Source organism: Gymnogyps californianus, chromosome 6, assembly GCF_018139145.2.
Source record: "Gymnogyps californianus isolate 813 chromosome 6, ASM1813914v2, whole genome shotgun sequence".
Lineage (NCBI taxonomy): Eukaryota > Metazoa > Chordata > Aves > Accipitriformes > Cathartidae > Gymnogyps > Gymnogyps californianus.
The window spans coordinates 8,582,417-8,595,552 of record NC_059476.1 but is presented as its reverse complement, the minus strand read 5'-3'; the positions used below and the strand labels follow the sequence as shown (position 1 = coordinate 8,595,552).

The 13,136-nt window shown below is 40.0% G+C and overlaps 1 protein-coding gene across 1 annotated transcript in view; it reads right to left on the bottom strand.

Annotated features, from left to right (window-relative positions):
- HSPA12A (heat shock protein family A (Hsp70) member 12A) overlaps positions 1-13,136 on the bottom strand; it is a 58,048-nt gene that overhangs the window by 22,874 nt on the left and 22,038 nt on the right. The window contains exons 4-6 of the mRNA XM_050899095.1: positions 11,918-12,104; positions 10,904-11,008; positions 7,268-7,384 (exon numbers count right to left, since the gene is read on the bottom strand). Coding sequence (XP_050755052.1) covers positions 7,268-7,384; positions 10,904-11,008; positions 11,918-12,104 — 409 coding nt within the window. The remainder of the gene's footprint in view (positions 1-7,267; positions 7,385-10,903; positions 11,009-11,917; positions 12,105-13,136) is intronic.

The window sequence follows — 13,136 nt, the reverse complement described above, 5'->3', positions numbered from 1 at the left end:
ACAGCACCCAAAACTCCAAACACACTGCTGTCTGAATGCTTTCTGATGCAGTCACAGAGCCTATATCCCTGTCGTAAGCCTCCTGCTTTCTCTCTTCTCCCCTGTGCTGGAACCTGCATCACCAGGAGGTGCATCCATAGAACACTTCCAGTGGAAACAAAGTATTTCAGCTGCCTTTTGCCAAATACTGGGAGGAGTGGTGTGAAAATTCAGTTGCCATTTTGCACTGTATGGCAGTCTGCCCCAAATCTCTCCCAATGTAAAAAGATTCTGCTGTTCTTATTAAGACAGAAAATGAGGGCTTACGTACCCCCCGTAGGGGTGTCTGTTCTCCACTGCCTTTAGAAAATGCCCACTGGAACTGCATTTCTAGAAGTGGCTGCTTTCCAGATAGAAACAGAGATATAGAAGTACTACTTTCTCTTTATGGCATGATGAGAGGATTATTCCTGTTGCTATCTTAAATCCAAAAATGTCCTCTTCCAATTATACTTCACTTTTCTAGGGAAGAGCTCTGTAGTTTGCTGACAAACAACACTCACAGGTTATAACAGTGAGATGGATGAATCCAAGAGCAGATGTCTGAGCAGAGTGGTTTAGAAATTAGTATTGTAGCATGTGCTGATGAGCAGGCCTTGAGGAAAGAAAGTGGAACATAAGGAAGGAGATATCTGAATTATGACCACTGGCTACCAATCATGGAGCAGCATTAAAACCACTTTTGTTTACAATGCATGGAGAAGGTTCTGCAGGATACCTGTGCCTATTCCTCAAAAAGCTTTTGTGAACTGCTGATAAGAAAGAAAGATAATTTCTTGCTACACACAGGCAAGGCACAAGCTTTCTGGGTCATCCTGAGAGAGAAAAGGATTTCTTGTATTTGTCAGACAGAAAAGAATACCAACAATTGCAACAGACCTTACTTAGGACACCACATCTAGTCTATCACATTTTGGTCTCAGAAGTAATCCCAGACATGAAGACACAATTTTCTAAGGGGAAGAATCTTGGATCCCTTACAAGGTAAGGAGCAACCACAAGACTCTGAAATCACCAGCTTTCTTCTTTGCACAACAGGCTACACAAAATCTCCAAATTGCTTGTTTTGTTGTGCCCCTGCCCTTTCATTCCTCCAAAATTTTCACAGGTATTGGGACCACAAATAAATCCAAATTAGCATTACTAAAGCTGACTCACACACTGCCAAATGATAACGTGCTAAGGGATAGGTTATGCTTGTTGACAGGTTGATGGTAAATGGGACCACAGTGGCATTGAGTCTGTATTTCCACTAGGGTGATGTTGCTGCAGCTCACTCCCAAGTGACTGTTGCCACAGATCACATTTGTGCAGTAAATGAAAGCTTAGCTCCAAGTGGCATTACCAAGAATTTTTTGCTGCATTACATTATATCCCCCCAAGGCGCAGGAGGACATTAGTTGCAAGTTTTATGAGTAGCGTGCATTAGAAAAATGAAGCCATTAAATTCTCATGAGCTTTTCAATTTTTCATGGTATATTATTCTAGAAATGCTTTTTATACCATGGGCATGCACCAGTCACCACAACAGCAAAGCCTGACTCTCTTCCTATTTAAGTATCCTCCTAGTGTCTCAGGCTCTCCCCTTCCCTTTGTTTCAAAATTTCCTCATTCCAGGTCCTTATGGCTCAGGCTGATTTTATCAGAGAGACACAAGTGGCCCTGACTGAGAGCTGTTTCACCAAGAAAACTATATGCTTGCTATTTTCTGTTAGTTGCATCTTATTTTGTATCTTGGGCTTCCTGATTTTGCCTTAATATTTTTCACTATAGTTCCACTTTCAGCTTGTATTTCTTTTCTCTGCCTTTGTAACTGAATACTGGCATCTAAGATGTCTTTTAGACTGATCTATTATCCTCCTTCATTGTCCTTTCTATGAACTTATTACAAACAATCCTACCCACTAGTTTTAGACCTTGTCCACACTCATTTATATTTGTTTGTGGACTTCAATCACTCCCCCCACTCCTCCTGATCGTAGTTTAAAGCCTTTCAGACTGTTGTTTTCTTCTTTTGGCTGGAAAACCCCATCTAGCACAGTCTTTCTGCCAGGCAGAGGGAAGATTCTAATTTTTGGCTATTTCTGTTGGTTCCAGCGCCCTTTCAGGCAATTTCTAAGATCTTGAGAAACATGTTCCACAGCTTTATAAGACAAGCATAGATCCATCTATCTACCCTTACCTAGAATGCTATGAAAACCTCCTATTTTACTTGCTTAGCAAAATAAAAAGAAAACCTCCAAATATTCCAACTTGTGCCACAGAAGTGGACAAACAGAAATGTACAGAACTGGATTAGCAGAAGGCTTTGTCAACTGCCTCTGCTTTCATGTGAACCTGGCTGGGTAATTAAAATGTGTAAACCGAGATCAATCATTCACATTTCCCACTGTGCTGAGTTCCCACTCTGTAATCTTCACTCCTCAATTAGTTATCCTTTCCTAATTAAACAGAGCTACAAAATGCAGAATCCTCCCTAACATATCACTTAATAAACATTTTAATCCTTATGATTAAAAAGATCTTAATATCACAAAAGTGAAAGCATGGACTCAGGAGAACCCCAGAAGCTACAAATAATCAGGACGGTTGATGCATTAATGCACTTCTGCCTCATCTGCCTCCACTAACAAGTACTGTTCAAAGAAATCACCAGCTTCCTAGTGCTGCTTATGCCTGAACATCATTGCCTTTTTATGTAGTTTATAGCAGAAGTCTGTTACACTGTGCCTAGACAAATAAATTTCAGTTGTGCGTGTTTTACGCACCAAAGAAATAAGTGTAGCTCAGCTTCACAGATACCAATCTGGTTAAGTCTCTCCAGTCATCTTTTTAAAAACCAAACATACTTCATATCACGTTTTTATTAGCAAGGAATTTTATGTGCCGTCACATTACTCTTTCACCAAATTTGATTACTTTTCTCCGAAGGTTTCTACAGAGCAGGCTAGTACTCATCAATGTAATGTAATGTAACCCTGGAACACAATGTGTTAAATAATTCTCATCATGCGCATTCCATGACAAAGCTGATGTGAAGACATTAATAAATATTCAGCGTAAGAGCTGGTTAAAGAAAGCCTCTGGAATTCCAGGCTCACTGGACCTAGACTGCCTCTCTGTTTATTTATACGAGCTTACCACGCAAACTTGCTGGCTGGGGTTAAACCACGACAGTTGCTATTTGTAATTGAAAGATAAATCTACTTCAGTGCTCTAGAACTCCATTTCAAAATCAACAGTTCATGTTAAAAAGAAAAGAACTCTCAATATCTCTAAGTAGAGCAGCTGACTGATGTTTGTAAGCCTACAGAATATTTCGGGCAAGCTTACAAAAATGCACTATCCTTACCTTTCCTTTGCTCTGCCCTGAGTGCATTTGGTATGCCATGTTTTACTTTCTTATTTTACAGCTTCTGCACTCACATACTCCTGTCACACTCCAAACTCTTCCTTAAAACCTTATTCCTATTGGCATGTTCAAGGAATTCCAGCCTGTAGACTCTGCTCTGCACTTACTGTGCAGAGAAACAAAAAGAAACTCTGCCAAGAATATTCGATCCTGTGTTCCTCTAATAAACAATCTACAGTGCCTGAATTTCATTTGGATAAGGGATTAAAAGTGCTGCTCATAGTAATATATTAAGACCGCAAAGTGCTGTTAAGACTGAACCAACTATTCATGCCTACCTAGGTTCAATGGATTTCTACACAAACGGTCTTGAACACTTTTAGAGTTTCATCTTTCCATCAGCAGACACAGTCTTTTTTTTTTTTTGTCATCAGTAATATAAGACTAACAAAACACTGAATTTTCTTATGTCAGTAGGACCTCAGACCACACAGGGGTGGGATCCTGGTTTTGTGTCCATGTTCACACGCCATTCTGATGAGGCTGTAAGTGCCAGGCCACGTTCAGGAGCAGGAAGTGCCTTGCCTCCACACCTAAGCCATCTTTTCTTGTTGGGGTCTAAACCTCAGGTCCAGTGCAGGTAGTTGCATTTGGCTGCTTCTGCAAGGACAAGAATAAAGGCAGGTCCCACCCACATGAGCGGGATGGAGGCCTCCCACAGGCTGTCCAACTGGACCGCGCTGCCAAGGTCTCCAAAATAAGAAAATATATCAAAAAGCAATTTGAATTTATTACTCACGATATGAGTTCTTCATGAGAATGGGATTCCTTTTAATACTGGCAAATACAGCACTTCTGACAGAACTACACCAAAGCAAAGAATTTGAAACGGAACAAGCAGGACACAGAAACAAGAAAAGTTAATGCTATTTATGATGCCTTATATATTACTGGTGGGGACAATGGCAAACCTGACCAATGCATCCTAAGAGTCATTATTCAGGATGTAACTAACACAGATGCAATGCACACTAATCCCAGCAGACATGCTTTGGGAAAGGAAACTTAAGCCAAAGTGGGTCCTACAGAGATGACACTCTGCTCTTGCCACAGAGGTCTCTCCAAGTCTGACCAGAACTCAACAAGCATCACACAGCTTTAGAACTATCTCTGGACACACAGAAATTAAGCATGAGGGACAGGAAGAAGCGTCTGTGAACTGTTATTCAGGAATAAAGCAATTTTGATTCAGCAAAGTGAAACTGTAAAGACATGCAGCTCTCTACAGCCTACCAGACTTAGTCCCTCAGGAGGCCCCAGAGAGCAAGACAAATGAGAATAAACAAATACCTACTTCAAAGAGGTAACAACCCAAGTATAAAAAGAGTTAAGGATACAAAAAGCACAATAGATGAATACAGACGGGGCAGGCAGAGTAACAGCAAGAAGCAATGAGGAGCAGTTTTCACATATCAGTAGGTTAATCACAGTCAAGTTTTTGTAGGTGTGAAAAAAACAGCATTTTAGAGAGGCTTTCAGAGGAGGAAAATTAGTCAGCATTGCAGATGTTCATGTCCAGGACATGCAGCTTATGTCTGAGATGACACAGATGAAGGAGTCAAATGTAGGTTGATGCCCTGTCAAATGTGAGGCTACAAAACCCTTTAGTGGCAATATTCTGAAGAGATACAAAACAGGCCAGATTACAGTTTCCAAAGCCAAGGAATGATGTTGCAGTAAGCAAGATGCAAAATCAGTGACAGCTTTGACGAAAGCTCAGCAGTATGTACAGACAGGAAAAGCTGTCATGCAGACCGAATTAGCAGGATTTTGATAGGCTGGATGGAAAGAGAGAGGAAGAACTGTGAGCTGAAGGGAACACCCAGATTACTCATTCAAATGAGAAAGCAGCACAGCAGTTGGAAGGGGGTGTCACAGGAGCCCTTGGGCAGATCAAGAGTTCCAGGTTAGCAATGTTTTGTTTAAGGCATGACAGAGATGAGGGGATGTCAGAGATGCACTGAGATTGTAGGCTGTACAAAAGCTGATAGATGCTGAGTGCAGAAGCAGATCTACAACACTTCTTACTTGACTTTATTAATTCCATACAATATTTAGCTTTGCCTAGACAACTACTTAACCATTCCAGAAAGGCTGGGTTTTACCTTGTGAACCAATGACTGAAACCATTAGTATTTTTGTTCTCTTAGAGCTACATCACTTGCCACAGATTACTCAAGCAGATTCCACAGCTCATTAACGTTTCCCACTAGTTAACTCTCAGCTTAGACTAGTGGTTGTACTTCAGTGTGTTTCCAGTAACAAAGTTTCTACCACTGCCTTTTCACACTTTTCTCTGCTCGATGCCCTGATTACTCTTACGACAACAAGCTCTCATTTTCAAGATGCTTGCATGTTCCAATAGCTAGCACAAGAGCCGCAACTCCTCATCCATCTGTACATACTGGTTTGAGGAACGTGTTGGATCCAGCAACAGGAATCTGAAAGACTGAATGGCAATGCAGAATTCTCAGTTTTCTGCACTTCTTTCTTCATCCCCATTACTTCAAAAAAAATCAACCATGTGTCAAGTAAACATCAATTATTTCCCTAAACTCTTACGTTTTCCTGCAATTGATCACACACCTCGAGTTAAAAGCCTTGTCAATCCTTGCTCTTTATCAAGCTTGCTGATAAAAGTACACAATCACAGACACAACCACAGACACAGACACTAATTAACAACATTCCATTGTGCCACAAATGAGAAATGCCAAGAGATCTACCTTACCCTGCCCTGCTCCTTACACAGCTCCCAGTTCACGAGCACACATGCACACAGACAGCAGGCAGACAACAATATACAAAGATAATGAATGGGTCTCTAGCGTTTCAGATTTACCTACAACCGTGTCCTTCCATCAGAACTTTAAGAGTGTTTTGCTTCTGGCACTAGCATTAGCAATCCCACAATAAAGACTGTTAAGAAAAATGTTGCTCAACATTAGAGATAGTTAGAAACAGAGTTAGAAAAATCTGGGTGCTTCCCAGGAGCACTCTGCAAATTACTCATGAACTACTAGGTATTTTACAAACTGTGCATCGCATAGCTGCTGCCAATGGGTGATGCAAGTCTCTGACCAAAAATAAAATAAAAATTAAAAAAAAAAAAACAGAAAATGAATATCCTGATGAAAAGAAGAATGTGTACATCTTGTGTATTAAAGACGCAAACTGAATTTGAAATAAGGGACATGCATATGGAAAGTGCACATATTTGGGGAGGTTTGGGGGGAAAGAGTTAAATGCAGATAAACCTCTTACTGGTGAAAATAACATTTGAATTTAATTTTATATCCAGACTATCTGGTTCACAGTCCTTTCATTCCTACTGTGGGAAAATGGGAACTGGAAAAAAAGTCCCACCAAGGAGGCTCTTTGCTTTCCCTCCTTCCTTTTTTTCTTTTTTTTTTTAAACTTTAAAAGTCTGTCATGAGCTAAAGAAAATAACAAAACAAAACTGTGTCCAGTATTTTAAAATCAGCTTTCCCTTGGGTCTCAAAACTGCATCTGTTCCATGTGCACTGAATTCAGCAGGAATACAGTGTACAAGATGACTAAAATATCAGAGTCTGCAGTGAGGGACACCACTATATAAAAGTAAATAGAAAGAAAAAGGCATTTAAGAGGTGAATACGTATGACAAAGCTACTGCTTGGTAGAGTTAACTCCTCTTTCAATGTTTCTAGTCTGACTCTTTTCTAGACCATTTTTATACAGTTTATACTAGAGCTAATTGTCCCAAATACAGTTTATCATTTAGCCTATCAACTAGGGCTTTAAAGGGGCCTTTCTACATTCAGCCTGTAATCTTACCTTGTAGGCTGCTTGTCTCATGAACTGCTTTGCAGGCTGCTTCCAAATAGCAGGCACTGTAATGACCCATCTTACTTCAGTGTTTTCAAAGTCGGAGCCTCCTTGGTCACTGAGCTCCTAAATAAAAGGAAAATAGAGGTGAATGCAAAATGACGGGTGTCAATTTTATATGAAAACCTTATTTTCTGCTGGCTCTAGTAACAGTAACTCTCTCTCTTCAATTTTTTTCGTGTTACATCTATGCTACAAATCAGAATTATTGCCAACCTGTCAAGAATGCTTCACTGTGCCAAAAGCTGGGATTAGGGTTGATCCTTCTCAAGGAGGCCTATAGAAAAGTTGACTGCTTAACATGAAGTAGAAAAGTTAGTTTTTCCAAAAGCAGCTCATGCACTGCTCAATATTACAGAACTTTTATGTACATTCTTAGTCACAGTGTGGGATTTGCTGTTAGCTTGAAGAATTCACACTTGCATCTTGATTAATACACAGAAAAATATTTGAGGTATCACTGATGAACAGTATGTTTTACAATCTGGATTTTTCAATGACTTCTTTATATACCACTTCTATATCAAATTTTTACAACTCAGTTAACAAGGGGAAGTTACAGTTAAACCCTTTAAAAAAAAAAAAAAGACTGATTGCTCCTCGAAAATTGTGCTTTAAGCAAACATTCAAGACTAGTTTCATTCTTTTATTGCCTTTTTTTTTCCCTTTAAAAAGAGGAAAGTCTGTATTGCATTTGCAAATTAGGTGATATACTGACATGTTTTGGGAAAGGTTCCAAGTGAAATGTCATTACCATATGTCCTATCTAAATCTCCATCCAAACAGGGAAAGGTTCAGAAAGGTGAACAACGGGCCTTTAGAATGTAAAAAAATGTTTCTGCATGTGCTGTGCCAAGGTGTTGTGTTTGTTTAGCTATGCTGCAGTTCAAAAATCCATGCTAGAAAAGTAGTACCTTTATACTTCACAGGGCACTAGGAATGGATAGATTATAGTCCAAAGTAACAGTTCATTTACATCGCTTGTCTAATTAGTTTCAGCACGCACTCACAAATCACAGGGATTTATTTATTAACATCAAGAAAGGATGTAGCCCTGAACAGGCAGCACAGCAAATATATGGGATTGTACCCAGCAGCATTCATATTCACTAAGAATTTCCCCAGACTATGCACGGGTTCAAGCCTGTGACTCCGCAATCAACCCCAAAATCTAGTTAAGTAAGTCTTTGACTTAGATGAGGAATTTGAGTTGTAATGGTAGGATTATTTCTCTGTAGCCATAAAGAATTGACTGAGATTTCACAGAGAAAAAAAATTAAACCCATTCAAAAAAGTAGGTTAGTTTTTAACAACAAGACTATTTTAAACAATGCTTGCTTGGATGAATATTCTGATTTGACCCAGAAACTACTATGCTTACGTTGACATTATAGTGGCGCATTTGAAGCCAATGTGTACTTAATGCACATTTGACTGTTTACATGAGATTTTAAATCTCAAAAACTATTTACTGGGGACATGTATTTCACAGGAGAATACGAAAAACAATCTTGTGACCCAAGAAGAATATTACAAGAAATGAGTATTGCAACATTTCAAATGGGAAATGAAAAATAAAATGAATTTTCCCTACCAACACCTGCCACAGTAGGAAAAAAAAAAAAGGCAACATAAATGAAGGCAGTCCATCAGAACACAGTATGAATTTAGAAATTAAACCCCTAACAGATGTCTGTCTGACTTTTTTGTTCTCCCTAATGCTTGTTAGATTTTCTGCATAAACGTGCATTCAGGATCAGGGCAACCAAATAATGCAGATAACACCAAGTTGGGCAGGAGTGTTGATCTGCTTGAGGGTAGGAAGGCTCTACAGAGGGATCTGGACAGGCTGGATCCATGGGCTGAGGCCAGCTGTATGAGGTTCAACAAGGCTGAGTGCCGGGTCCTGCACTTGGGTCACAACAACCCCAGGCAACGCTACAGGCTTGGGGAAGAGTGGCTGGAAAGCTGCCTGGCGGAAAAGGACCTGGGGGGGGTGGTCGACAGCCGGCTGGATATGAGACAGCAGTGTGCCCAGGTGGCCAACAGCATCCTGGCTTGTATCAGAAATAGTGTGGCCAGCAGGATTAGGGAAGTGATCGTCCCCCTGTACTCGGCACTGGTGAGGCCGCACCTTGAATACTGTGTTCAGTTTTGGGCCCCTCACTACAAGAAAGACATTGAAGGGCTGGAGCGTGTCCAAAGAAGGGCAATGAAGCTGGTGAAGGGTCTAGAGAACAAGTCCTGTGAGGAGCGGCTGAGGGAACTGGGGTTGTTTAGCCTGAAGAAAAGGAGGCTCAGGGGAGACCTTATCACTCTCTACAACTACCTGAAAGGAGGTTGTAGCAAGTTGGGTGTCGGTCTCTTCTCCCAAGTAACAAGGAATAGGACAAGAGGAAATGGCCTCAAGTTGCATCAGAGGAGGTTTAGATTGGACATTAGGAAAAATTGTTTCACCAAAAGGGTTCTCAAGCATTGGAACAGGCTGCCCAGGGAAGTGGTTGAGTCGCCATCCCTGGAGGTACTTAAAAGACATGTAGATGTGGTGCTTAGGGACATGGTTTAGTGGTGGACTTGTCAGTGTTAGGTTTACGGTTGGACTTGATGATCGTAAAGGTCTTTTCCAACCTAAATGATTCTACGATTATATCTAACAGCACAACAACATGAAATTCACCCCTGCAAAGGGTCAGCACAGGGCCAAAATACCATAGCCTAATTGTGGCTCTTTGGCACACACACTACAGTTTAACTGTGTAAAACAGAATAAAGGAGCGTTGTGCAAAGGTACCTGTGTTGGTTTGGATAACGGAGGCTATGTATCTGCACTGGTGCAGAATTCCACATAGGTTAATATACTGAACCTCTCAGTGCAATCAAGTGGCCTGTACAGATCATTGCACTGGCATAATTACACTGTTTCCACCAGGTTAGCCAGCTTGTACACCTCAGCAGGTCATCTTTGTACAGACTTACAGTGAGATTCAAGTTACCAAATTATACATAAGCTTTTAATAATCTTTCTATTACAAAATAAATCCAGCTCATCCAACTTCCCTTTGCTTAATCAGTGAAGACAAAGTCAGGTTGGGGCAGGAGACATCAGTAGGTGCCCATCCTATTGCGTTTCACTGTGCCAACTCTTTAACATGAGAGAGAACCTTGTGTGAACACAGAACAATCCATCGTCCCAGCAGCAGAAGTGCAGGGGACGAGGACAGAACCCAGCCTCAAATTTAATTCCTGAGCTTCAGCTCCTGCACTTTTAAATTTTCTTTTCAAATCAACGTTTTTTCATGAGAAAAGCAGTAGAAAATATTTAAGCCAGTAAGGAGATATTCAGAACTCTGCACTACAGTGATACACTTACTATTAGTGAATCAAGCTTCCCCTGTGCAAGGGGAAATCACTTCAGGATATTGTGAGCTCTCCAGAGTCCACAACCTGCCTAGAGTTTCTACAGCTGCCTTGCTTTGTTTACATCAAATACTACTGAGGTCGAAGCTTGGCAAGGTTAGAAGTGTTAAGCTCACATTTATAGCAGTTATAAATACAGAAAATCTAGATAAGGAAGCATTACCCTACCTTTAATGCCTGTTCCTTAAAGAATTGCAGAGCATAAGCAAATATCTCAAGTGCTTTGACTTTTTTGCCATTTGCAGCTGTCAGGTCTGTCTCCATGGTGAGATTCTACATGAAAGAAAATAACTGGAAGTTTTTAAAAGGAAAAGGTAAACATGACATTAATTCCCACTGCTTGAGGAAAGGGAATTCTTCATTATCCACCTGGTTAGGAAAAAGTGACAAAACTCTTCTGAAGAGGATCTAACTCATCACTTGAATTTCCTGGAGCATGACGTTTGCTGCTTATTTCAGACTTTGTTTTTAAACACCTACCATGTCTACAGATAACTGCAGGCAGAGACAGAAATATGGACTAAATATTAAATAATTACAATAAATGTAAATGTAATTAATTGCAACAAAGCTGCATATGCAAGATATTTAATCCAAGTTAAGAGTTAAAAGCATAAAGTTTTGGCTTCCCACCAACACATGAAACCAGAAAACACCTCAATACAGAAAGTACTGGCCAAGTCCCAAAACTCTAGAATGGATTAAAGACAAAAAAATAACAGTAGGAATAACGTCAAATTAACAACATGATTTGCATTTGCAGTTTTGACGATGAACTCTGGGTAAATTTGCTCCTCTGCGCTAGAGTTCAGTATGGCTCTTATATTCCATTTCTGCTTTCTGAGTAAATTTATAGAACAAACCAACCTCATGCAGACTCCCTAGACAGCTAGGAATTTCACCCAGGAAAATTAGGACATGAAGATCTAAAGCAAAGCAGATATTGAACTTCTAAGATCTAGAAAGAAGGCTGGCAAAATACATTTGCCAAATGCAGTGAGAAGCAAAATGAATCATAATGTTAACTGAAGAGTTTAATTTACTTTATTTACTCTCTAAACTTAGAAATAGAGCTGCTTCACATCTAGTTGGCAATCTTTAGGCAAAAATCTGGTACTGTTCACAGGAAGCTAATTTGAGTAGCAAATGCACAACTATCCAAGAGAATTGGTTATTACTTACACCAGTGGTATGTAGCTTCATCTTAAACTTTTCAAAATACAACCAGTGCTTTGATTCAGTGGGATCCAAGTCATGGTAGAAATCTCTTGCTGCATACCCAAAGCTATGAAACTTTCTCTCTGGTGTTAGGAGGATAGTGGTTGGTGTCTTCTGACTGGATACACCTGGATCTCCACCTTCCCATCGTCTATCCAACAAGTGAAACAGCTTCAGTAAGTGATACTAATGTTTAGAGCAGCAGAAAAAACAGTATATAATGAGAAAAGCAATGTGGTGGCAGACCGCACAGACTGCTTTCCCCTCCAAAGATACTAATTTCAATCCTTGTAATACCAAGATCAAGTGTTTTTATTCACATCCAAGAAAAGACGACTGTAATCTTCATTTCAGATAATTCAATAAATTTTGCAGTTAGTTGTATAATTTAAGGACATAATCATACTCTGTCTTTGATAAGAATACAGGTTCCCTGAAGTTAGCCATACACAATTAACAAGGAAGCAGTTTTGCACTTAAATTTTCAAACTAAGTGTATGCATGTAATAAATATTGTACAGAAAAAAAACCCCAAGTAATTATCCAAGAACACTATTAATGAAAACCCAAATCTTCAAAATGAGTGGCCTATCCAATTGTCAATCAGACTCCATGAATGCTTATTTGTACGGGATATTTTCCCCATTTTGAATTAGGGACCTGTTTAAATCATCTGAACACCACTGCGGAGAAGTCAATTAAATCCCTGTTTCTGTCACAGAATGCTCTCTGAAGCAAGACAAGCGAGTTCAACCAACAATTTCCTGGACACCTGAAACTCTGAAGATGTGTCTGCAGATGTTTAGCTCTCTGCGTTCCTCTCTCTACTCACCTGAAGTTGATGGATTTTGTGTTTTAAATGCCCAAAATGCTGTAAAAATTTTAGTCTGTCAAAAATAAAGCTGACTTCCCCAACCCCCAAGTATCTTGTAGGCACCAAAACATTTCCCTCACTACTGTCCATTAAAACAGTGAATAAAACTATCCTATCTTATCAAGATTGTGAAGGTGTCTTCAGGAAGACCCAAGAAGCACGACAGTATTAAAGCAAAAGCAACCCAAAGCTTGTTTCACAGAACGGATAAGGAAATAAATAAGAACATTGAATATGGGAACACCCAGCAGCAGGAATTGTGGGGGAACATGGCGAGACGACAAGGTCAGACAGTAGAAAGTTGTACCA